The 24,968-nt window shown below is 42.3% G+C and overlaps 2 protein-coding genes across 4 annotated transcripts in view; both read left to right on the top strand.

Moving 5' to 3' along the window:
- Nucleotides 1-24,968, top strand: part of LOC310873735 (protocadherin gamma-A8-like) — a gene marked incomplete at both ends in the record, with an annotated part of 83,186 nt that overhangs the window by 21,608 nt on the left and 36,610 nt on the right. The gene's annotated exons all lie outside the window — the stretch shown is intronic.
- The window catches only part of LOC310872940 (protocadherin alpha-C2-like), a 65,199-nt gene that overhangs the window by 13,771 nt on the left and 26,460 nt on the right, over nucleotides 1-24,968 (top strand). The window contains exon 1 of one of the 3 annotated variants that reach the window (XM_083785143.1): nucleotides 21,417-24,245. The exons of the other annotated variants lie outside the window; for them this stretch is intronic. Within the exon in view, the coding sequence (XP_083641269.1) occupies nucleotides 21,675-24,245 (2,571 nt within the window). The 5' untranslated portion in view covers nucleotides 21,417-21,674. Of the gene's footprint in view, nucleotides 1-21,416; nucleotides 24,246-24,968 lie in introns of those variants that run through there. 3 annotated transcript variants of the gene reach the window in all.

Consider the following 24,968-nt stretch of genomic DNA (forward strand, 5'->3'; position numbering starts at 1 on the left):
GAATAGACCGAGACGAGCTCTGCTTTCGTAACGTGAAGTGTTCATTTGAATTGGAAGCCATCGTGAACTCGCCGTTGAATCTTTATAGATTCGAGGTTAAAATATTGGACATAAACGACAACGCACCTTCTTTTAGAACACCTGGAATTATTTTGAATGTTTCTGAGTCCGCTTATACAGGGGAAATATTTCCCCTGCCAAACGCTTTTGACGCAGATGTGGGCAGTTTCTCGGTAAAGAACTACAAATTGAGCCAAAATGACTATTTCTCTCTGGATGTACAAAGTGGTGGAGACGGAGAACAGACTATGTCTAGTGAGTTAGTGCTGCAAAAACCATTAGATAGAGAGAAACAGCCAGTGATTAAACTAACACTGACTGCTATAGATGGAGGTAAGCCTCCTAGATCAGGAACATTACAGATCACTGTCAATGTGAAAGATGTTAATGATAATATTCCCATCTTTAGTAAACCTTTATACAAAGCCCGGGTGCCAGAGAATACGCCATACGGCGCTTCTGTTATTTCAGTGCATGCTCAAGATTTAGACGAGGATCTCAATGGGGAAATCGTATATTCCTTTATTAACCACGAGAATGATAACAAGGTTGCCATATTTGACATTAATTCAGCCACCGGGGAAATTACGGTGAAAGGACAATTGGATCATGAACGAAACAATGCAGTTGAAATTCGGGTCCAAGCAAAAGACAAAGGGCAAAATCCGAGAGCTTCTCTTTGTAAAGTTCTCGTGGAGATCACTGATGTGAATGATAATCCACCAGAAATATCAGTTACATCCTTAGTCAATATTGTCAAAGAGAACGCGCCAATGGGCACAATGGTTGGACTTGTAACGGTGAAGGATAACGATGCAGGCAAAAATGGCGTCGTTCAGGTTAAAGTGATAGATTCTGTACCGTTTACAGTTAAGAATTCATATAAAAATCATTATTCCCTAGTTGTAGATGGGCAACTTGACAGAGAAAGGGATTCTCTATATAATGTCACCATCATAGCTATTGATGAGGGGACTCCACCCCTCTCCAGTACGAGTGTTATTACAGTATATGTTTCTGATGTAAATGACAACCCACCTAGTTTTTCAGAATCCACTATCAATATCTATGTAAAAGAGAACAGTCCAGTTGGAGCCGTTATTTATACAATAGCTGTGCATGATGCTGATGTAGATGAAAATGCAAAAGTAACATTTTCTGTCAGTGACAATTCCCCTAAAAACACTTTGATAGCCTCTATGATAAATGTAAATTCAGAAACAGGAGATGTAGTCAGCCTACATTCTTTTAACTATGAAGAGTTAAACACATTTGAGTTTACAGTTCAGGCCACAGATCATGGAGTTCCTTCGCTCAGCAGCAATGTGACTGTAAACGTTTTCATTCTGGATGAGAATGACAACAGTCCCGGGATCCTCGTTCCCTATTCTGAACACGGATCTGTTAACAGTGAGAACATTCCTTATTCTGCTGAAGCTGGATACTTTGTGGCCAAGATCAGAGCTGTAGACGCAGATTCTGGCTACAATGCTCTGCTTTCTTATCACATCACCGAGCCAAAGGGAAATAACCTCTTTCGAATTGGAACCAGTACTGGAGAAATCAGAACCAAGAGACGAATGAGTGACAATGACCTGAAAACCCACCCGTTAGTGGTGTTGGTTTCTGATAACGGAGAACCTTCCCTGTCAGCTACTGTGTCTATTGATGTAGTGGTGGTTGAAAATACAGGAGAAATTCAGACTTCATTTAGACACCTGCCAATGAAGGAGGAGAGCTTCTCTGATTTAAACCTGTATTTACTGATCGCCATTGCATCTGTTTCTGTGATCTTTCTACTGAGCCTCATCAGTTTAATAGCTGTCAAATGTCACAGGACAGACAGCGATTTCAGTAGGTATGGAGCCCCAATGATCACCACCCATCCTGACGGGAGCTGGTCTTACTCTAAATCTACTCAGCAGTATGACGTGTGTTTCAGCTCTGACACACTGAAGAGTGACGTAGTGGTTTTCCCTGCGCCCTATCCACCTGTAGATGCAGAACTCATTAGCATTAATGATGGGGACACTTATAACCGGACCCAGACTTTACCTAATAAAGAGAAGGTAAGATTACATTAGTCTAAATGTGGCTAAAGTCCTCTATTTTGTTTATTTAAAGGACAACTTCAACTGTTTTAACCTATGTTCATATAATTTGTCCTCACTAATACTTTTTTTAAATATTGTACCATCTGTGACTCAGAAGAGGTCTGTGGACAGTTCAGAAACCAGGCTTTATATTCCTGGAAAGTTGCTATAGTGGAAGCCTGCATTGTTCTTGCATTAATACAAATCGAATTATATTTTAAATTAAATCTAATTTGAAAAAGGTGCATTTCTGAAGTGCCCACAACCCTCCTATGAGACACAGACAGTGGAGAAAAAATGGTACCAGCATTTAATCATGACAATTATTGAGAAGCAACTATTTGCAAGTGAATACATAATCTTTAGTAGTTTGTGAGATAACAAAACAATCCTTTCTCACGTATTACTGCATTTGAACTCTGTCTTGTGTGCCTGTAGCTTTCCTTGCTTGTAATGGGACTGTTGCTGTCCATTGTGCTGAAAGTTTTCTGACCCCTGAAAGCTTGAGTTGACCATGACTAGACTTGTACGTGCTTGGGAACGATGCAACTTGGGAACCAAATAATACCCGTTGTCAACTTGTCATAGCACCCATTTTTACTGTCTGCCGGTCTCCCACATGGAGATCTCGGTATCTGCCTGTGTCTGAAGAGTGCAAACTGACTGTGAAAAGTGGACTGGTTAAGTAATCAATTGCCACGTGTGTGGTTGCCATGGCAATCAATTGGCTGAGGCAGAGGCTGGAAATTGCACAGGTGAGGGATTTAGGCTGATTAGGCCCACTGGCAGAGCCTGACCGGAGCCTTTTGTGGTGGTTCTGGAGAACCATGGACAGACTCGATACCAGGCACTGCACTCCCTGTGTACACACATGCAGACAGACACACACACACACACACACACACACACACACACACACACACACACACACACACACACACACACAGACGTGGTGCATTTATAGTAGGATGACAGTTTGTCATGACATGACCTTTGTCATAAACCTCATCATCCTCATGTCAACTTATTTTTGATGTCACAGATAAATGTGGAAACGCTATTTTAGTGTTGAGTATAATTTAATGATTATAATATTTATTTTCTCAATGTCATCATGAGGGCCTATGCTGTATTTTGGTATGTTATGTGGTTATGCTATTCTGTGAAATCTGAAGACAAGCAAGTGCTATGTGCTCTAAACACTAATCACTATTTAGGTGGCAAAATAATCACTTAGTCTATCTACCATGTTTCCATCTGTGTTCAAACTTGATATGTTAAAGATATAGGCCTCTGTCTTAGCTTTTCTTGCAGTCCTGTTCCCTCAGCAGGCTTAGCACATTGAAACCCCATTATATCACAGCTGAGAGCATGAATAATCTGGACTAATCTGCCATTGCTGTTTATCTTTGATTCTTTTCTCTAGCCATGGCCCTACATTCTGTCCTCTCATTTCTCACGGCTGTCATTGTCACTGCTCTATTACTTCACATCCCCTTCTTTTCCCCAGCCCCCATTCCATCCTATACAATAACATTATAATATTTTAAACATTGTCAAATTGTTTCACCTGCAACACATGAGGTGTGTGTGTGTGTGTGTGTGTGTGTGTGTGTGTGTGTGTGTGTGTGTGTGTGTGTGTGTGTGTGTGTGTGTGTGTGTGTGTGTGTCATTTATTTGTCCTTCACGATCAGAAAACATGTATACATGTACATGATTTGTCACACCCCCTCAATCCTGCTTCTCTTTCTCTCTACCTCTCCTATGCTGTCAGCCTCCTCTCCCATCCCCCTCCACTAACCCTGCTATAGTGTTGCCGAGGAAGGGGAGCAGCTGAGAGGAGTAATGGGGAATTAGTGCCGATCTCTCCAGGCGTGTGTGCTATTGGCCTGAGTTTGCTGTAGACATGACATGCCATTTACATATTAGCGTTAACATCTTTAATGTGTGTCAGGGCAACACAGATATATTCAACATAACAACATACAAGACAACCGGTGTGTTTTCACAACATTGCCATAACTATTGCTAATGGCATGCATGTCCATTCTCTGAATATCAATCTAGCATATATTTATACATGGTCTCATGATTGTGATTCATTTTCAGAGTGAAATTAGATTGGCACATGAGATATAATCACTTGAGAGGCTGTGGAACTTGTGTTGTGTCATAGTCACCCAGATGACCTCATTTCAGGGAGTGGTACTTCAGCCTAAACAATTCACAGCCTGGTCTGTCAAATCTTTGTTTGTTTGTTTGTTTGCTTGATTGATTCATTATAAGGTGTCTAAAACTCCACTCAGGGTTTCTATATTACATACATGTACATAGACATTCCATATTGTAGGTGATGTTGAGGTTTGTAAGTGGGTCAGTGTGTGTTTCAGCATGGCAGCATGCTGTGCTTCTCAATCTGCAGTATGCATTGTAGGCTAGTTTTATAGGTTTGCATTTACCAAAGTCTATACTGGGCTGGCCACCGTCATTGTAGTCCCTGAAACAATGCCTAGAGCTGTTTGTATGCATTTGAGTGGTTCAGTATGTGTCCTGTGTGTGGGCTGCAGTTCTCTGTGCCTGTGAAAGTGACTTGAAGAGGGGGAGGGGCCGGTAATTTTCCGCTCTTTGCTGCAGCAGGAGCAGCAGCAGGGAGTTTTCAGTACCGGGGCATCGCAGCTCAGCTCGGCTCTTGCATGCCTGTTCTGCGTCTGGGTGGGGCTGAAAGCACTGGTAGCTCCACTGTCAATCACAAGCTCACACCTAAACCGATGGGTTGGGACACGTGCAAAGGGAATAAAGTGGAGACGCTAATCCATGCATTTTATGAGGCCGCAAGCATGTTGTTGAGCCTAGAAAGGGTTTTTCCGAGAACATTTCATTATTGAGAATGCATGCATTACCATATGTCTACACAACAAAGGAGACATAGTTCTTAGCAGTGCATATAACATAATGGCTGTGGCTATGGGGTCTGTCTCGACTAAAAGCTTCAAGCTTTGCTGCCCTCAGTGCTGCAAAATACATTCAATTATTGATTCTCTAAATACATTATCCTGGTTGAGGCACCCAGCTAAGTGCTTCACAGTCTAAACTGTATTGTACTTCTGCAGTGGGTGCATTCACCTTTTGGTGGAGTAGTACACATTCGGATGGGGGTTAAACACAGCTGTATATGTACGTACGTTGTCATCCCCTTTAAGCTGATTATGGAGATAAATCTTTATTCTTTCCTATACTTCCTTGAATTATTTCCCACCTCTCCTTTCCTTTTTTTTTCTCTTTCCCTCGCTGCCATATTATCTGCGTTCACTTCCTGTTTTCCCTTCATACAAGGGCGTGTCCCTTGTGAGAAAGAGAGAGGTTAAGCTCTGCTAGCCGAGGTTGCCATGGAGACCAGCAGTCAAATGATGTACTAGTCTCAGGGAGCTGTGCATGGGTTAGCATCCACCCACCCCCACCCAGAAATCCACCTCAATATCAGACCATGAGATGTAGGAAGGAAAGCACACAGACACGAGAGAGAGAGAGAGAGAGAGAGAGAGAGAGAGAGAGAGAGAGAGAGAGCAAAAGGAGACAATAGAACAAGAGAGGGGTGGTGATGTGAGATATAGCAAGAGAGAGAGTAAGAAAGAGAGTGGGGAGATTGAGGCATGCGGAAAGGAGGAGATAGATGGAAAGACAGATGTACAACCCTTAACAACCAGCAGGAGAGTAGCCTACAGTATTGTGTGAAAGACAGAGGAAGTGTGCAACGGGTCCAACAGGCGTGTGAGTGATATAATGAGCATAAAGCAAACTCCTTCCTCCTGACTCGGAGGAAGGAGATGGTTATATGCAGATACAGCAAGCCTTGAACATGATGTGGGGAGGTGGTGAGAAAATGGGAGCTGCATGCTGAGAGCGAGAGATGGTGAATAAAAACATGTCGAGGAGGAACACTCCCGGCAGGAGCTTACATTTGGTCACAGATAAAAGACAGAATTTATCTGCAGCCACCCTCCCCCCTTTTCCCACCATGTCCTCCTCCTCCGTCCGCAGTTCCTCTCTGCAGTGTCGGGTGTTGTTGCTGTCTCTAGATTAGCTTTGTCATGCTCAGAACTGCGGGTCCCATCCCGTACAGAGATGATCCAAAGAGGGACACACTCAAAGCCTGCCTGCTCCTCCTGATAGCTTTGTTTACCGCCACAGCAAGAATCTGTTTGATTTATGCACAGGCAGCCGAGGCACTGTTTAACACTCTCATGAACCTGTGGGGAGGGATTTACGCTGCTTTTAGTCCTTTCATGCCCTTTAGCTTGAAAAGGAAATACGCAAGGGACAGACACAAACAAAGTCACCCAGAGAATCCACTCTGTCCTACTGTGTAGCTTACACCTGGGTAAAGGGATTATTATTTGCATGGGACTTTGTATTGGAAATGTTATGAAGGAAAGTTACTTTGCATGTCCAACCTAATAATGAGACAGCGTAGTATGGATGCAGACATGCATTTGTATTTGGCTATAATGATTATTACCACACTGCAATACAGAATGTTGTTTTCTCCCATACTAATGTCTAACATTTGAAACAAATATAGATATCTACTCAATGATTGATAGCTATCATAGAAATATTTTAATACACTTGTAATATACAACACTAAAAAGGCAGCAGCAGGGAGGTAATTCATTTCACAGACAGGGTCGGGTATTTTCAAGATCCTGACAAATATGATGAATGAGAAAATTCACTTAGTGTTATCCTGTTTTTAATTTAATATCGAATCACTGATGAGGACCATTGGTCACTGAGAGAGAGAGGCTGTGGGACGTGTGTTGTGTCATACTCACCCAGATAGGATGACCTCATTTCGGGGAGTGGTCCAGGACAAACAAGCTTGGCCTGATCTCTCATATAGTTTGTTAGGTTGATATACTGCGAGGAACTTCAGTCAGATGTCTTGTGCTCACATGGTGTTGCATAGGTGATGCGTATTGCGTGTAAGTGGGTCATACAGTACATGTGTTTCAAGGTGGCTCCTTTTATAGATTCATCTTTTCAGGGTGTGGTTGTATACTATGAGGCATAACATGTAGTGCTCCCATCAAGATCTTGTTCCTGCTTCTTTCAATTAGTAATGCTCTAATACAGGACTTGTCCTTGAACTGACAGAGCTGCATTGTCTGTTCGATATTTCTTTCCATGATGTCTGTTGTTTCTCATCTCTCCTCTGTATCTCATTGTATTGGAAATGGGAGCATCTAAATGACTGCTGTGCACTCTGTCTTCGCTCTTTCTCTCTGTCAATCTATCTCTCCTCCCTCTCTCTCACACAGCATGTTGAGATCAAGTTTCAATGCTGACTCGGCTTAGAGTATGGAGAGGGTTGTGCATTGCACACAGCCAATGTGGGATAATCACATACAGTATAATCTATGCTTCACTTGTACTACACATTTTATACCAACAGAGGGACCAATTTCACTGTCTGCTCCACCTCTTCACCCACTCATGCATCTTGCCTCTCCTTCTCTTTTGTAAATCACTCGTTTTTAATTCGGCAATAAGACCATACAAACATTTTTAACTTTTCTATTTCATTATGGCATAGTTCCCAAAATATAGATTTGTCGTTCCTGGGGCACCAATCCATTGTCATATTTGTGATAGGTCTATACTTAGCAGAGGACAGTGTTAATTCAGGCTGTGGTGATATATTAATTAATATGTTCAAATAGCAAAAGATTATGAAATTAACACTGATATTAAGAATAATGAATAATGCACAAGACTGATAGTCCAAGCTGTCTCCTGTGTTATAATTTGATTGCCCCACTGTCTGTATAGATTTATTGTATAGCACTTTCCTGGCACCACAGACACTGCAATTAGCTGTCCACCCACACAACAGCCTGCAATCTCTCTCTCTCTCTCTCTCTCTCTCTCTCTCTCTCTCTCTCTCTCTCTCTCTCTCTCTCTCTCTCTCTCTCTCTCTCTCTCTCTCTCTCTCTCTCTCTAGAAAATATCTGATATGTGGACTCAAATAATACAAGCCTACTACTAGTACTGATAGCCCAATATGCTTGGCTCCTCTACTGCTGGTATATGATAACCTATTTGTCAGTTAGGGTTAACAAATATGTTGTATCTTAATAGTAGGCTAAGTAGCCTAAGTTTGTGGGGCAGCGGTGGCCTAAGGGTTAGAGGAGCGCCCTTGTTGCCAAAAGGTTGCCGGAAGTGATTGGTCATCACTCACCGAACACCACTGAAGTGCCCGTGAGCAAGGCACTGAACCCCCAACTGCTCCAGTGGAGCTGCTTAGTGGCCAACAGTATAAGACTGTACTGGTTAGATCCCAGGTTTTAATGTGTGTGTCTGTCTGTGTGTTTCTATGTGCAGGGCGTTGTTGAAAATGAGCACTTGTGCTCAGCTACTACCATGGGTAAATAAAGGAAGAAAAGTTAACCATTCTTCCCCTTGCAATACACTTATTACTAGTGGGAAAACAAGCATGTGCTGCTAAAATCAATGTGTGATAACTGATTTAAAAATGATTTGGTAGTCACATTTATTTGTCCCCTGTCATTTTCAGTTTGTCTTCTATATCTGAACAGAGAGTGATACAGCTGATGAGGCTGTATTCTATGGGGGAATGTGTGCCAACAACTCTGCAAGATTGCCCTATATTGTGTAACTGAATTACAGGCAAAGTCTTGATTCATCCATGCAGGCTGCACGTGATCCATTTCTTGGTGGATCTCTGCAGTCTGGGACATGACTCAGGGAGAATGGGCCTTGAGGGTGGTGGTGGGGTTGGAGGTTCCACATGGCATTCCACATGGCATAACAGACGCTTGAGGCAGGCAGTACGAATGGCTTTTAGAGTGGAACCTATTACAGCTTTAATGAGAGAGAGTCATAGTGAAGGGTGGGTTATTAATATGGTGACCATCTTGTTCAATGAATATGGAGAAGGTCATTAATATTCTTAAGGTGAAAAGATCGTCTCGTGCAAGCAGCTACGAGTCAGAGCTATGTCTGTCTGTCTGTCTGTCTGTCTGTCGGTCTGACTGTGACTGTGACTGTCTCTCTCAATTAAATTAAATTCAAAGGAGCTTTATTGGCATGAGAAAACGTATGTTTACATTGCCAAAGCAGAAGACAATCAAAACAGAAGAATGTATTTACAAATAAATATTGGATATAAATAGGAATTAAATAAAGGTGTAAACAGAGCTGTGTTATATTATCACGTTGGGTAATACTATCTTGTGAAACTATAAAAAGCATTTTCTGTCAGACATAGTTATACAATATACATCCATATAGAATACGTTAGCTTTATACTTTTGATAAACAGTGTACACATATGGTTTGTATTCCTTAAGGTGCTTGTATTCCATTTGACATCCTTCTCCTGTCACAGCAGCTCACAAATCTCACTGCTGTGTTTGCACATTGTTGTACTTCACCCAACAGTTTTTTGTCATTACTCATGTTTTCAAACTCTCTTTGGGTGATTGTAATCCGTGGAAAGTATATGTCTCTGATGTCTTGGTACAGTGGACAGACGGTTAGGAAGTGTAGCTCTGTCTCTACCTCGTTTTGTGTGCAGTGGGTGCACAGTCTGTCTTCTCTTGGGAGCCAGGTCTGCCTATGCCTTTCTCAATCGCAATACTATGTTCACTGAGTCTATATTAATTAAACGAGTTAATGTTTTCCTTAGTTTTGGGTCAGTAACTGTGCTCAAGTATTCTGCTACTGTGTATTCTCTGTTTAGAGCTAAATTGCTTTCCATTTTGCTCTCTCTCTCTCTCTCTCTCTCTCTCTCCATATCTTTCTCTTTCTATCCATCCCTGTCTGTTTGGGTCACAAACTAAGCCACTTAAGAACTTTGTGTGCCCTCCAGTCAACACAGTGTTCAATTTGAACAGTGGGTGTGTGAGACAGAGACACACCAGAAACTGAGAAGTGGAGGGAGTAGAAACGGTGGATGAGGGAGGGGGAAAATAAACTGAGAGAATGACACACAGTTAAATTCTTTGTGTTCATTTGACTCCCAAAACCTGGTAAAATTGCGAGCTCATTTGGGTCTATTTTCACACTCAGGGAGTAAACTATATGTTTTTACTGTGTCAGTAGGACTACAGAGCTGTAGACTAGAACAGTGGTACCCAAACCTTTTAGCTTGAGACCAAAAGGAGACATGTATATATATGTATGTCTCCCCGGGACTAAAACTATAGTACTCCTTAAAAGTGTTCTTCACAAAAATGGGCCTGTCCCATTGTTTGGGTGCACAGTAAAAGTCTGTGTTCATGTATCTATTGTAAAAAAATAAATCACACTAAACTGAGGCTTTTACTGTGACCGTACAGAGATACTTTATAGAGGTCAAGAGAAATGATGGGTAGAGCTGGAAACGGGTTATTAAGAGTGAACCTGTGGAGGTTTCAGCAAAGGCAGAAAAGAAAGTGAATTATGGAGCGGCAGAGGCTTAGGTCTGTGACGCAAATGCTTGTTTAATCATACAGTAACAGGTAATCATCGGCGTCTGTCATCCTGCGGAGGGAGATAACTTAATCTGAAACCCCTTGAGTGAGAAAATGAAACAATCCACACAGTTCTGTGGCACACAATTAACACTAGAACAGATGGGTGTGATTCTAACAAGTATGTGCATAGAGAACTGTTTGTTACCTGCCCTTGAATTAGGCTATGGTTGAGGAGAGACAGCATACAGAGAGAGAGATATGGGGCAAGCCGTGAGACAAACAATAGAGAGCAGATGGTAGAGCTCATGTAATTGACATGAAAACAAGTCTCCTCTATTCATCCTTCTTTCCAGTCGTTGTGTGTGGAGGTACTGTACGTGTCACTGGGCAAATCTGCTGAATGTCAGTTGCTGTAGCGTGCAGCCCACATGTATATCTGACGCCTTTTTTATCACAGTGGCTCAAAAGAATAAATTGCGTCATTCGCATGCAGCCATCACACCCATTTATGGATATACGTTTTTTTCATTCATTTATTTAATCTCAAAAGACATTGATTGAGGTTGCCCTCATTTGCAATGTCGTTGAGATACATCACACAATTTCATTTTCACATCAATATTCACATCAATGATTAAAACTAAACCAAATAAACGTTCCTCTATTGTGTGGTACAACACGTTTAAAAGCAATTGCAGATACCTAGGTCTGTAGGTCTGTAATCAAACCCCCCTGTGGGGGGTCATTAAAACAAAAATGCTGTTGTCACCATTTCAGTGTTTACTTTGGGGACCTTTAGTGTGAGCTGGTCACTGGAACGAGTCCGATATGCAGAATTCCAATCCAGCAAAGCTTTAATATGCAATGGCAAAGTCCCATTATGGCCTCTCTTTATCATTATCTTTTCTCATCTCCTGGCCTCTCTGATTGCCATAGGCAGGCCAGCCAATAGTGACAGTTGTAGCTAGGGTAAGGAAGTTTGGATGGAGAGTGTACAATGTACATCATGATCCAGTGGCACGGGTGATTCACGATGACACAGGGGCAAACACTATATTGTTTAACTTAAAAAAAAACTGTATATCCCACTCTATGGCATAAGTGAAAATGAAAATAGAAGATATTGTACCATGTTTTAATTTTTTTCTTATTTTTTCAAATATAGCGCACAGGTACCATGCAGAAATAATGTAAAAGTTTTTAACGTTAAGTAGTTATAGATTATCAGGGAATGGTTCAATAAAATGTGAATTGTGTGTGTGTGTGTGTGTGTGTGTGTGTGTGTGTGTGTGTGTGTGTGTGTGTGTGTGTGTGTGTGTGTGTGTGTGTGTGTGTGTGTGTGTGTGTGTGTGTGTGTGTGGACAACAAAGAAGATATGTTATTGAGGGAAGGATTTGCTCCCCAGGCTGCTTTTTCTATTCATTATTTTTTTTCCCATGACATGTTTCTGTGTAGAGATGAAATTAGGCATCTCAAAAGATTACCCCTGTCTCTCTGTGCTGATTGTGTGTACAGGCCCTCCTAGTGCAATCAAATCCAAATTGGGATTTAATTAAAGTACATGGGTTCAGAGACTGTAGTAATTAGGAGAAGAGCCATTGGCCATTTAACCACTAGCCTGACCACCTGCGACCACACAGCACAGCAGAACACTCCCTCTTGTCTGCTATATGATTATGTGGGGGCGGCGGTGGCTCAGGCGGCGGTGGCTCAGGGGTAGAGTGCCTGGATGGTAACCGTAAGGTTGCCAGTTCGAACCCGGGCTCCCCCAGAGTTACTGTCGAAGTGTCCTTGAGCAAGACACTGAAACCCTATTTGCTCCCGATAGGCCGTTTCGCGGATACAGCCATCTTGCAAAGAACGCGGTGGATTGTGGGTAGGCGCGGAGCATTGTGGGCTGAAAAGGGACCAGGAAGTATCTTGCCCGCTGTGTTTACTATTGCGCTTCTGAACTTCTCCGTGATTTTCTAATATTAAAGTATTTTTTGATAAACATAACAATAGGTGGACCACACCGATGTGCTGTTTACATGTGCAACAATAATCGGCGATATAAAGCCAAGTAAGTGGAAATTCATATATCTGTAGAATTGTCGCTAGAAAGTGTGCCGTTATCTTAAGGCTACTGCCTCACTCTGTCAGCTTGCTACTGCTAATAATAAAGTCTGTTATGTCCCTTAGTTTTTATTTGTATTTATTTTGCATGCATCGTATTAGTCCTATTGTTGTTCTTTTTTGCTATGGTCAACATTTAAGAAGTTCATGTAGTATATAAGCATATAATAATGTAATCCAACATGTGGGATTGACAGGCAATCTAAAGACATAGGCTACTGAAATCAATGTTACTTTAATGTACACACTTTAATTTCAGTTCTGTATTTCTGTTGTTTTAGGTGGTTAATCTAAGCATCTATCTCAGAAGACAACAGAAAATAAAGAAGAAGGACAGCGGCCGTCACTGCAACAACAAGAATACAACCATTTTAGCTTATGCATGTATTTGTAAAGAAACAATTTTAGTATTTCTTAATGGTGAACATTTATTCTAAACAAAGTTAAAACCCTGGCGCATATATATATATATATATATATATATATATATATATATATATAGCATATGTGTTGTGAACATGAGCCTTGGTGTATTGCAAACAAACAGATTTAACAGATTGAAAGAGCCTATTTATTTACTTGGGTGGATGTGAGCTGTACTATTCACATGTAATTCTGTAAAAGTAGTGCATATAAGGTCATAAGGATGGTGTTCCATTGTCATTAAAGTCATTGTTTTGTCCGAAAAGTAGTGTCTAATTGGTCAATTAATTATTCTATAGCTTTACATTCCTATATGAAGTGACTTTGTCCACGTGAGAAACAAATGTGTGAAACCCAGTGAAGATGTGGGGGCTGGATATTATGCATTGCATAATTTATGTATCACCCTGTCTATGCTTGTCTCCTCAAATGGCACACTCAATCAAACTGCTATTGGATGCTAAGTTCTATATATTACATTAGTGAAATTCCCTAAGACACTAAAATCTATTTTTGAATGGTAATAATGTGTTTAAAATTATATTTTATGTCTAGACAAATTATTGTTCACATGAAAGTTAAAACATTTTGGAGAAACAGGCTACATCTGAATCTATCAGATCTATGTTTGATGAATTGAACAATGTGGACCCTGTTGTAAACAAGTGTAAGGCTTAATTGGGTCGTCCACTCACAGTTAACAGTCTTTGTATTGAGTTTGTGCTTGAAATGTACTGTAATTCTGCAAACTGTTAATAAATATTTCAATCAATCAACTACGTTGCATTTTGGGTATGCGCAAAGGCCTATGGGTGAAAGGTAACCTACTAACCTGCACACGCATCATCTTATTGACAATCTCAGCACGTCGTCATTTTCAATAAGAAAAGTATGTTGTGATCAACACAATGGGTGGATCAGATCGCTGTGCCGTTTACATGTGCAGCAATGATCGTCGATATAAATCCAAGTGAGTGTAAATAGCCAGCCTACATATAGTCGCCAGTGCTCCACTTTATTTTATTTAGGTAGTGAACTGCCCATGTATTATTTCTCTGATGTAAATATAGCTACATGTGGAATTCTGGATAGATCTTGACGTTTTACTGTCTAATTTTTTCACCTTTCCCTCGTTTGTAGGTGTCATTAGTATTTAGGCCTATTACTGACAGGAAAAAAGGTCCAGTTGAAGGGATTTAATTAATACATGTTTAGAGTTGTTTGCTAGTTCAATACTTTGTTTGCTATGGTCAACATTTTAATTTGTAGTACGCCTATTGTAGTAATAATAATTAATGTAATCCCATCAATGCATTAATTGACACATATCTAAATACATTATTTATTTTACTTATTTTCGAACTACACACTACTGTAATTTCAGTTTGTTTAATTTGATGTTATTTTACATTACATGAGTGTAAAGCCATGTTAAGCATTAGGTAAACAATGTTTGTGTATATATTCTGACGTTTTAGGTGGGTAATCAAAGAGCATGTCCATGAGCTGAAGTTCCACACATGCCCTCCCAAATGGCGATCACTTTGGCTGAAGCTCATCAATAGAAAAGATCTCGACAATATCGGTGACAACACACGAATCTGCAGCAACCATTTTCTATTGGGAAAACCCATTGGAATACATCCCCATCCATCCCTGTATATGAGGGGGTATTTATACAAGGACAGCCACAGTGACAACATTGAAATTCAAAATATAATTAGCAACTGGTCTCCGGACATTGATGACAGCACATATCTGACAACAAGGCATGGTCAGGTGAAGAGAAAGAGTGCTGAGGACATTCCCACCAACAAACAAAAAAGAACAGGGCCCGGTACAGAAACCTCTAGCCAGTCCCCAGGCCCTAATGAGGAAGACACAAGTCAACCCTTACCCCCCATCGGTCTTTTGTCATGGGACCACAGCTACAGTGCTCAAGATAGGCCTACTATACAGAATCAGAATGTTGGTCACTTTTCTGAGCCATCTACACCTCAGTCATCACCATACAAATCTTCATCATATAGTACATCTGACCTGCAGGAGCAACACAACTACTGTATGAAGCCAATGAGTGCCTGTACATGTTCATGTGTGTGTGAGAACTGTCAAATGAAAGAAAAACATGTGCAGGAGAGAGATGGGCTCTCTGCTAACAGAGTTGACCTCCAGGATGAACTCTTACATGAGAGAGATGACTTGGAGCGAAGGTTATCACACCAGACACATAGTTCTTCATTGCCACTGCCAGTACACTATGACATTTCTTCCATTAAGCATTCTGATGATCTGATGCGTCTGCACACAGGCTTACAGAACTATGCACTTTTCCAGTGGGTGTTTAATCAGGTGCAATCCAAACTGCCCTCTCTACAGTATTTCAAAGGAATGCAGTCTAAAACAGTGAAGAAGTACCAGTTGATTGCAGATAACAAACCAGGACCACAGCGGAAATTGTCCCATGAGAATGAACTTTTGTTGACTCTGATGAAATTGAAACTAAATCTGTCACTCAGGTTCCTTGCCCATCTTTTCCAAATCTGCACCAGTGTTGTATCCAATATCATATCTACATGGGTGCCTCTGCTCTCAAAAGAATTAGAACCTCTTATATATTGGCCTAAACGAGAGGAGATTCACCTGTACTACCCACAGTGCTTCAAAAAGTACAAGTATGTGCGGGCTATCATAGACTGCACTGAGGTACCCATACAAAGGCCTTCACTGGCAAAAGCCAATAGCCAGATATACTCACAATACAAGGGAAGACCTACTGCTAAAATTCTGGTGGCATGTAGTCCAGCAGGAACTGTGTCATTTGTGTCAAAATCAGCAGGTGGATGCATGAGTGACAAGGAAATAGTCAAAAGGTCAGGTATCATTGACTTACTACAAATGGGTGATTACTTGCTGGCAGACAGAGGGTTCAATATCCAAGAACTACTTCTTGACAAAGGAGTGACCCTTGTAATCCCTCCATTTTTGAAAAACAAAAAGCAGTTTTCAGATGCTGATGATAGAAGAACCAAGCAAGTTGCTAATGCTCGAATTCACATTGAACGTGTTATCGGCAGGATTAAGGAGTTTGACATAATGAAATGTGAAGTCACATTAGACATGTTTGACATTTTTGATGATATTGTAGTAGTTGTGGCAGCTCTGATTAATTTACAGCCACCCATAATTCCATTGAAATGACACTGACATATAGGCATAGGGGGTTTGGTTAGTGCAACAAATAATTGTAAAAAAACAAAAAAACTGAAGTTATGCATATGTTATGCAAATTAAATGTAAACAAAGTAATTTCTGAGTACTGAAATGTGACATTTTGGTTAGTTAGTGTAACGGATGCAGTGCATTAATAATTGTAAACAAAAAGTGAATACATTTTAACTGAAGTTATGCATATGTAATGCAAAATAAATGTAAACAACAGTCATTTCAAGTGTACTGTTTTTTTCAAATGTATTTTATTCAAGTACTGATGGTGGCAGCTCTGTGGCACTTTCAACCACCTCTGGGCCTGCTGTACTTGCCACCCCATCCACACCTTTCTCCATTGTGCATTTCAACCCTCCTCCCAGTAACTCTGGTTGTATGATAGACTGGAAAAAATGTGTCGACTTTTGTATAATCTCCTCCACCAGCAAGGGGTCAAAGCAGATTTCTTCTGAGTGGTGTCGGTTGTATGGGGAAGCAGTTTGCAGAAAGAAATATCCCACATCTGCACTGGTGACAAGCATCTGCATTTGGACTTGAAAGTAGTAAGGATGCATTGCCTTCAACTTTATTTCACCTGTTGGTAGAGAAGAGTAATATACATGAATGCACAGTGTGTGTGTGTGTGTGTGTGTGTGTGTGTGTGTGGGTAGGTAGGTTAGGTAGGTACTATGTATAGGTAGGTGTGTCTTGACCATACCTGCTGATGTCACATGAAGGCATGAATCTGGCTGCTCAGCAAACTTTGAGATACTGAGAGCCCGATGTTTGAACGGGTTCTTCACCTCAAGAGGCCGAGTGCCACAGCACTTGCAGGTCACAAGAGCATCTGGTGATGCTGCCATTATGGGAAGCTGGCCGTAGAGAATAAGCCCACATGGGACTGTTTTCATGCCTTTGTGTTTGCGTCGGTTCAGCTTCTCAAAGTTGAGCACAGCAGATTTTTCATTATAATTGCCCCAATGGATTGCTGGTGAATGAGCTGGTGGCATGTAGTTCATTATTTCTTTCAGCAAAGAAGTGTTCTTGCTGCTTATTTCTCCATCATGCTTCACTTTGGTTAAAACTGAATGTACTTTGCTGGCTGTAACACGCCCAACTCTGTATTCACGCCAGTCTTCAGAGTTTGCCTGATCAGCTGTGTATTCAGACACAGCTAAAACACAATCTGGGTTCAGTGGTTCTACAGCTGCATGGTAAAACTCATCTGGGGAAGTGTTGTGTGTTGCTGCTAGGGCTGTGAGAGTGGGGGGAAGAGCAGCATTCACTTGCTGTAGTACTGTCTCCTGTTCCATAGCCTCCTCAAAATGTACTACCCCACAGTCCCTTACATCAGGGAATGTATGTGCTGGATCAGGGGCAACTGGTAGGTAGCATAAAATCGCAGCACTTCCATTCGTAGCTTCCCTGAGCCCATCAAGGTCCATGTCATGGATACTTTTTGGGGTTCTGTGAGGTAGTGCACGAGGGTCATACTGAAACCTCCGAGACCGACACACTGTCTCCTCAATGACACAGTTTCCTGAAATTGGCAAATTAAAAACTGGTCTTAGGTAATATGATTTGGCAGGCTTAAGTGAATATAGGGCCTTGAGGCTTCACATATACAAGAGCTAGACTTTGATGTAATTAGTGGACAGCAATATGAAATGGACTTAGTTATTTGTGTACATTTCTGTATCACAGATAGAAGGGAAGAATGGAAAAACACAGAAAATGACAGCCACCTAAACAAAATAAATGATCAATTAAATTATTACTGTACAGTACACATACCTTTAACTTTTTGAATGTGAATGTTTTCCAGGAACTGTGCACTGTGGAGCTTCTTGGATGGCGCATGCCAACTTTGTCTGTTTTGAGTCACGGTTGAGTTCTCTCCTCGTGCCACTTTCTCAATTACCAGATGACAAAGGGATGCCACATGTTTGCATGTGCCGCGTAACCTTTGTATTATGAGAGGACACAGAGTATGAATTAGGGTGGCTTGGTCAAAATACTTTTAAACTAGTTTGTGGAAAACTGTAGTTGCATCTATATTTAAATTAAATAAGAAGGGTCATACCCTGCAGGACAGGAGCAGAAGGCTTCCACTAGCAATGCCTTAGACTTGTGGACAATCATCCAGCATTGATAGGGTGCCTTAGAGATGTTGGTTTCCCTAATAACTGTGGCCCTCAGGAAACAATATGGCACGTTTTCACCTATGCCATTATATTGTACATTCTGTACATGATCTGATAGATGAAGCGACTTTCCATCTCTCAAAGCCTCAGCACCACCAGTTGATATGCCAATTGCACGGTTTTCTGAGAGAATAAAACATATATTATTGAACTGTTGATACATTTATTAACAGTTTGCAGAATTACAGTACATTTCAAGCACAAACTCAATACAAAGACTGCAACTGTGAGTGGACGACCCAATTAAGCATTACACTTGTTTACAAGAGGGTCCACCTTTACATACATTAATAAATCATATAGATGACATAGGGCTAATATCTATCTATCTCCTATGTCCACACACAGACGCCTACCTACCCCCCCCCCCCCCCCCCCCATACACACACACACACACACAGACTACCTACACCCCCCCATACACGCGCGGCACCTACGCCCCCCCCCCCCCCACACGCCTATTATTATTCATTTGCTTACTTTTAATTACTTACTTTTATCAAGGTAGGTTTCTACACCACCCTGTAACAAGTGTGGATAGCTTGCTGGGCTGTCTTCCCAGCCGTCATGGAGGGTATCAGGATCGGGGAGGGAAATTATGCCCCCATCCAAAATAAGTTTCGTCCGTCTCTGGTTCTCAATTTCTGCTGAATATTCTTTTGGTGAAAGCTTAGGTTGCAGATTTAAAAAAGATGCGGCACGACAACGGGCTAATAAATCTTTTTTGAGTGCATTCGAGACAACAATGTCACGATCTGACAAATATTGTTTTAACTGAGGAACAGTTAAATGACTAAAACTATCCTGAACGTCTGTCATCTTTGAAAGCAGGGTGAAAGAGGAGGTGCGCGCTGGTGCCTTTTCCAACCAGGATGCTTTGCGCATTCCCAAAATGCAACGTACCGGTGTCATAGAGTTACCGGTGCATGTTTTTTTCTCCAAAATGTGAACAATAATTTGTCTAGACATAAAATATAATTTTAAACACATTATTACCATTCAAAAATAGATGTTAGTGTCTTAGGGAATTTCACTAATGTAATATATAGAACTTAGCATCCAATAGCAGTTTGATTGAGTGTTCCATTTGAGGAGACAAGCATAGACAGGGTGATACATAAATTATGCAATGCATAATATCCAGCCCCCACATCTTCACTGGGTTTCACACATTTGTTTCACACGTGGACAAAGTCACTTCATATAGGAATGTAAAGCTATAGAATAATTAATTGACCAATTAGACACTACTTTTCGGACAAAACAATGACTTTAATGACAATGGAACACCATCCTTATGACCTTATATGCACTACTTTTACAGAATTACATGTGAATAGTACAGCTCACATCCACCCAAGTAAATAAATAGGCTCTTTCAATCTGTTAAATCTGTTTGTTTGCAATACACCAAGGCTCATGTTCACAACACATATGCTATATATATATATATATATATATATATATATATATATATATATATATATGTGTGCCAGGGTTTTAACTTTGTTTAGAATAAATGTTCACCATTAAGAAATACTAAAATTGTTTCTTTACAAATACATGCATAAGCTAAAATGGTTGTATTCTTGTTGTTGCAGTGACGGCCGCTGTCCTTCTTCTTTATTTTCTGTTGTCTTCTGAGATAGATGCTTAGATTAACCACCTAAAACAACAGAAATACAGAACTGAAATTAAAGTGTGTACATTAAAGTAACATTGATTTCAGTAGCCTATGTTTTTAGATTGCCTGTCAATCCCACAAGTTGGTGCCTTGCATGGTTTCCGCTGCCATCGGTGTATGAATGTGTGTGTGAATGGGTTAATGTAATGCACAATCTCTGTAAAGCGCCTTGGATAAAGGCGATATATAAATGGGGGGGCTCTTTTGGACTGGAGGCAAATTCATGTATATCTGTCTGCCAGGAGGAGAGACCAGACTAGCAGTTTAGTTGTGACATAATGGAGAGGGTCTGCATCTGGAGGATGTATCAGTGACCCACGTGATGAAAAGTTCAACAATGTCCATTGCACAACATGTCCATTGCACAATTGAGATCACAAAGGAGCACAAAATGGTATCGTGCTGACATTTAATGAAAATAGTAATTTCAACGGTAGCGCAAGGGCTTAATAATACAGTTACAGTAGCTGAAGACCATTATAATCACACCTATACTCAGTCATTACTGCACATAATATAATGAAATAATAATAAAATATAATAAAACAAACCATAGAATGGTTTGGATCTATGTGTAACGATTGTTTTTTTCACTGGTTTGCTTTACAGTTGAGTCAGTGATCTATTTGTGGTAGCCTGCATAATCATATGTTAATTTAAATATATACAGACATATTTAGCCCACTTAAAATAAAGACATGGCAACACATGTATCTTTCGTTATAGAAAGCTCTTTCGTTAGAGGTAATAATTGGTAGTTTAGATCAATAAAAAGGGGAAGTGTGATCGCCAGGGTGGTTCATTAATCTTTCGGTAATGTATCCCAGCACACAATGAAAAGGGCGGTGGCACTTCATGCATCCCCTCAGAAAAAACGCCATATGTGTGTGCACATGAGCCTATCTGTTTACCTAGTGTTAGAAAGAACACTCAGTTAAGGCAGTATAGGAGAAATCGCTGTACCCTACCAAGTTGTCTCGTTTTTTATCGGCATATTGTTTAAAGTATGAGTGTGACTCTGTCTTATTTTCGCGGAGAGGCTGAAATGCAGCCAGCCAGTATATCGTTGAGCGGCTCCCCCTCCCCCGTAGTCCACAGACACCATCGCACAGGAAGAGGGAGGGAGAGCCAGGGAGGGGAGGAAAAGCGAGAGGGAAGCAGGGGTCTGTTACGGAGAAGAGGAAGAAAACAAGCTTAGCCCAACACAGGCAAAGGAGAACATGGATGCAACAGCAAATTGTCTTTTAAACGACACACGTTTTACGGAGAGGGTGCTATGCTCCTCTAACACATAGTCGAGGTTACGCACGGACTTTCCCCCCGTTTTTGATGAGGCGGGTGGGGACGCACAGCAAGCTAAACAGGCGGAAAGCTATCTCTCCAGCCCGTCTGCGAATCCTGCCTGCTTGCGATGGCTGTGACAGTGCGATGCTGTTACTGCATGAGAAAGAATGTGCCTTTTTATTTTTGTTTGGTGATGTCTGTACTCCACTGCCTTACAAATGCACAAATACGGTACACAATTCAAGAGGAGCTGGAGAACGGGGCTGTGGTCGGTGACATTGTACGTGATTTAGGTCTGGACCCACACAATCTTTCCACCAGACGCATCAGAATCACTTCGGATCACGGCCGGAGGTATTTCAATATAAACCACAACACCGGGAAGTTGCTGGTGAGTGACCGCATCGATCGAGAGTCCATTTGTGAATTCAGTGGCACCTGTTCTCGGGACATCGAGGTGGTAGTTGAGAACCCACTGGAGGTGCACAAGGTGGATGTGGAGATTCTTGACGTAAATGACAATTCTCCACAATTCCCTCGAGATGAATACCAGCTTGAGGTCTCAGAGTCTGTTCTCACCGGGTCCCGGTTCCCCATCGAAGGCGCACAGGACGCGGACGACGGCTCCAACTCGGTGAAGCAGTACCGCCTCAGCCCAAACGACCACCTTGCGCTCGACTCCATCAAACCTTTTGCCAACAGTAAGCACATTGAGCTCATTCTTAAAAAGCCATTTGACCGTGAACAAACGCCTTCTCACCAGCTAATCCTGACGGCAGTAGACGGAGGCACACCGCAGCGCACTGGCACAGCCAGAATTAACGTGCGTGTCCTGGATTCCAATGACAATGTGCCAGCGTTTGACAGCTCTGTTTACAAAGTGAAACTGTCAGAGAACTCTCCCAGGGGCGCAATGGTGATCAAGTTAAATGCAACGGATCCTGATGAGGGCTCCAACGGGGATGTTTTTTATTCCTTCAGTAGTCACACACCTGAAAGGGTCAGAGAGATGTTTTCTATGGACACCAACACAGGCGAAATTCGGGTAAAAAACAATATAGACTATGAAGAGACGAATTCCTATGAAATGTACATACAGGCAATGGACAGGGGTGCAGCAGCAGTACCAGTGCACTGTAAAGTGGTGGTAGAAGTTTTGGATGTGAACGACAACATTCCAGAAATTGTGTTATCTTCACTGTTCACTCCAGTACGCGAAGATGCTCGAGCCAACACGGTTGTAGCACTGATCAGTGTGTTTGATCGTGACCATGGACCAAACAAACAGGTGACACTGGAGATAATGCCTCACCTTCCCTTTAAGATCAAATCCTTCCGGAACCATTACACCATTATCACCTCTGCCTTCCTGGACAGGGAGACCATATCCTCCTACAACGTCACAGTCATTGCCATCGACGGAGGCATCCCGGCACTTTCCTCTCACATGACCTTCAAAGTGAACGTGGCAGATGTGAATGACAACCCACCCCGCTTTGAGCAAACATCATATACTGTGTATGTCCCAGAGAACAACACTCCCAGTGCCTCCCTGTGTGTTGTGAAGGCCACAGATGTTGACGTTGGGGAGAATGCGCGAATCACTTACACCGTCATAAATGACAACAACCATGGCATCCCTGTGGCCAGCTATGTCAGCATCAAGCCTGACACAGGTGAGGCCTATGCCCTTCGATCATTTGACTTTGAGAAGCTGAGGGAATTTCACTTCCAGGTCAAAGCCCAGGACAATGGCGTGCCCCCATTCAGTCGTGTGGCCACCGTTTATGTTTACATCATGGACCAGAATGACCATGTGCCCAGAATCGTCCACCCACCTGCCAATGGGACACGCACCACAGAGACCCTGATGAAGACTGCAGAGGCAGGAGTGTTGGTGACCAAGGTGGTGGCATGGGATGGTGATGCGGGGCAGAATGCCTGGCTGCTGTATGCCTTGGAACAGACTAACGCAGACCTGGACCTGTTCAAGGTGCATGAGCACACAGGTGAGATCCGTACCACACGGCGAGTCGTTGAGGACAACGCAACTTCGTTCTCGCTGACGGTGTTGGTGCACGACCACGGCCTGCCCCCACTCTCCTCCACCGCCACCGTTCATGTGCACGTCATGGAGTTGCTGCCAAAATTGGGCCCTGACCCCAAGCGTATCATCAGGCCCCACAGTCCCCGAATGTTTTCTGATGTCACCCTCTACCTCATTATCGCCCTTTGCGCCACCACCTTCGTCTTCCTGGTCACTATTTTCGTGCTGGCTATCGTACGTTGCCATGCCTACTGCACCCAGCCCGGCTCCTGCTCCCCGTGCTGTGTGTCCAAGAAGAGTGTGCCGGAAGGGGGCACCTCGGTGGGTGGAGGAGGAGCTGGAGGTGGGGCTGGAGGTGGAGGAGGAGGCGGCGTAGGTGCGGGAGGGGGGCAACCCGGCAACAATGTGGCGCTTCGCCGCGACCTCAAAGTGGAGCCGCACTATATTGAAGTGCGGGGAAATGGGTCCTTGACCAAAACTTACTGTTATAAGACATGCCTGACTGCCACGTCAGGGAGTGACACTTTTATGTTCTACAACACAGGCCGGCCCCACAGTGGCACGTGGGGCTCGGGCTATGTCACCAGCCAGAGTGGGCACAGCCAGATGTTTGTACGGCGGCTCAGCATGCCAGATGCCACTGCCATTCAGGTGTGTTTATCTTTGCCTGGTTTCTCTGTATGTTTGTCACTTAACAGTGCCTCTCAACCTTTAAGGCTACAGCTGGCACGGGAGATCAGCGGGAACAAATTAACTGTGTTTAGATATCTTGCATGGAGAGAGGTTGCTTGCTGGTGTGATAGTGGTTGGCATTTAACGCTCCAAAGCTGCAGAGGGCTTTCATTGGTACTGTTGGTCACATTGCTTTTTTTTAATTAAGGTTCTTTAGATACATTATTTTGAATATTCTGAATTGCCACACCCTGCTTTTCCCTGTACACTGTTTCTCACATGACTTTTTTGTTAATACTTTAAAGATGGGATACAGCTGCAGCATAACAGCAGCTCTCTGTTGGAGCTGTATTTTGCTCAAGTGGGTGTATATTCGCTGTGTGTGTGTGTGTGTGTGTGTGTGTGTGTGTGTGTGTGTGTGTGTGTGTGTGTGTGTGTGTGTGTGTGTGTGTGTGTGTGTGTGTGTGTGTGTGTGTGTGTGTGTGTGTGTGTTGTGTGTGTGTGTGTGCGTGTGTGTGTGTGTGTGTGTGTGTGTGTGTGTGTGTGTGTGTGTGTGTGTGTGTGTGTTGTGCATGCGTGAGTGGGTGTGCGTGCGTGCATGCGTCATGTCTGGCTTTCTAGAGAGCTGTTGTTTGTTTATGATGAAGGTTGATGTGCTTTTCTCAATTTTCTCACTTTATTTATATGGGAAGCTACATATTT

This window comes from Protomyctophum parallelum (assembly GCF_964188405.1).
Source record: "Protomyctophum parallelum genome assembly, chromosome: 16".
Taxonomy (NCBI): domain Eukaryota; kingdom Metazoa; phylum Chordata; class Actinopteri; order Myctophiformes; family Myctophidae; genus Protomyctophum; species Protomyctophum parallelum.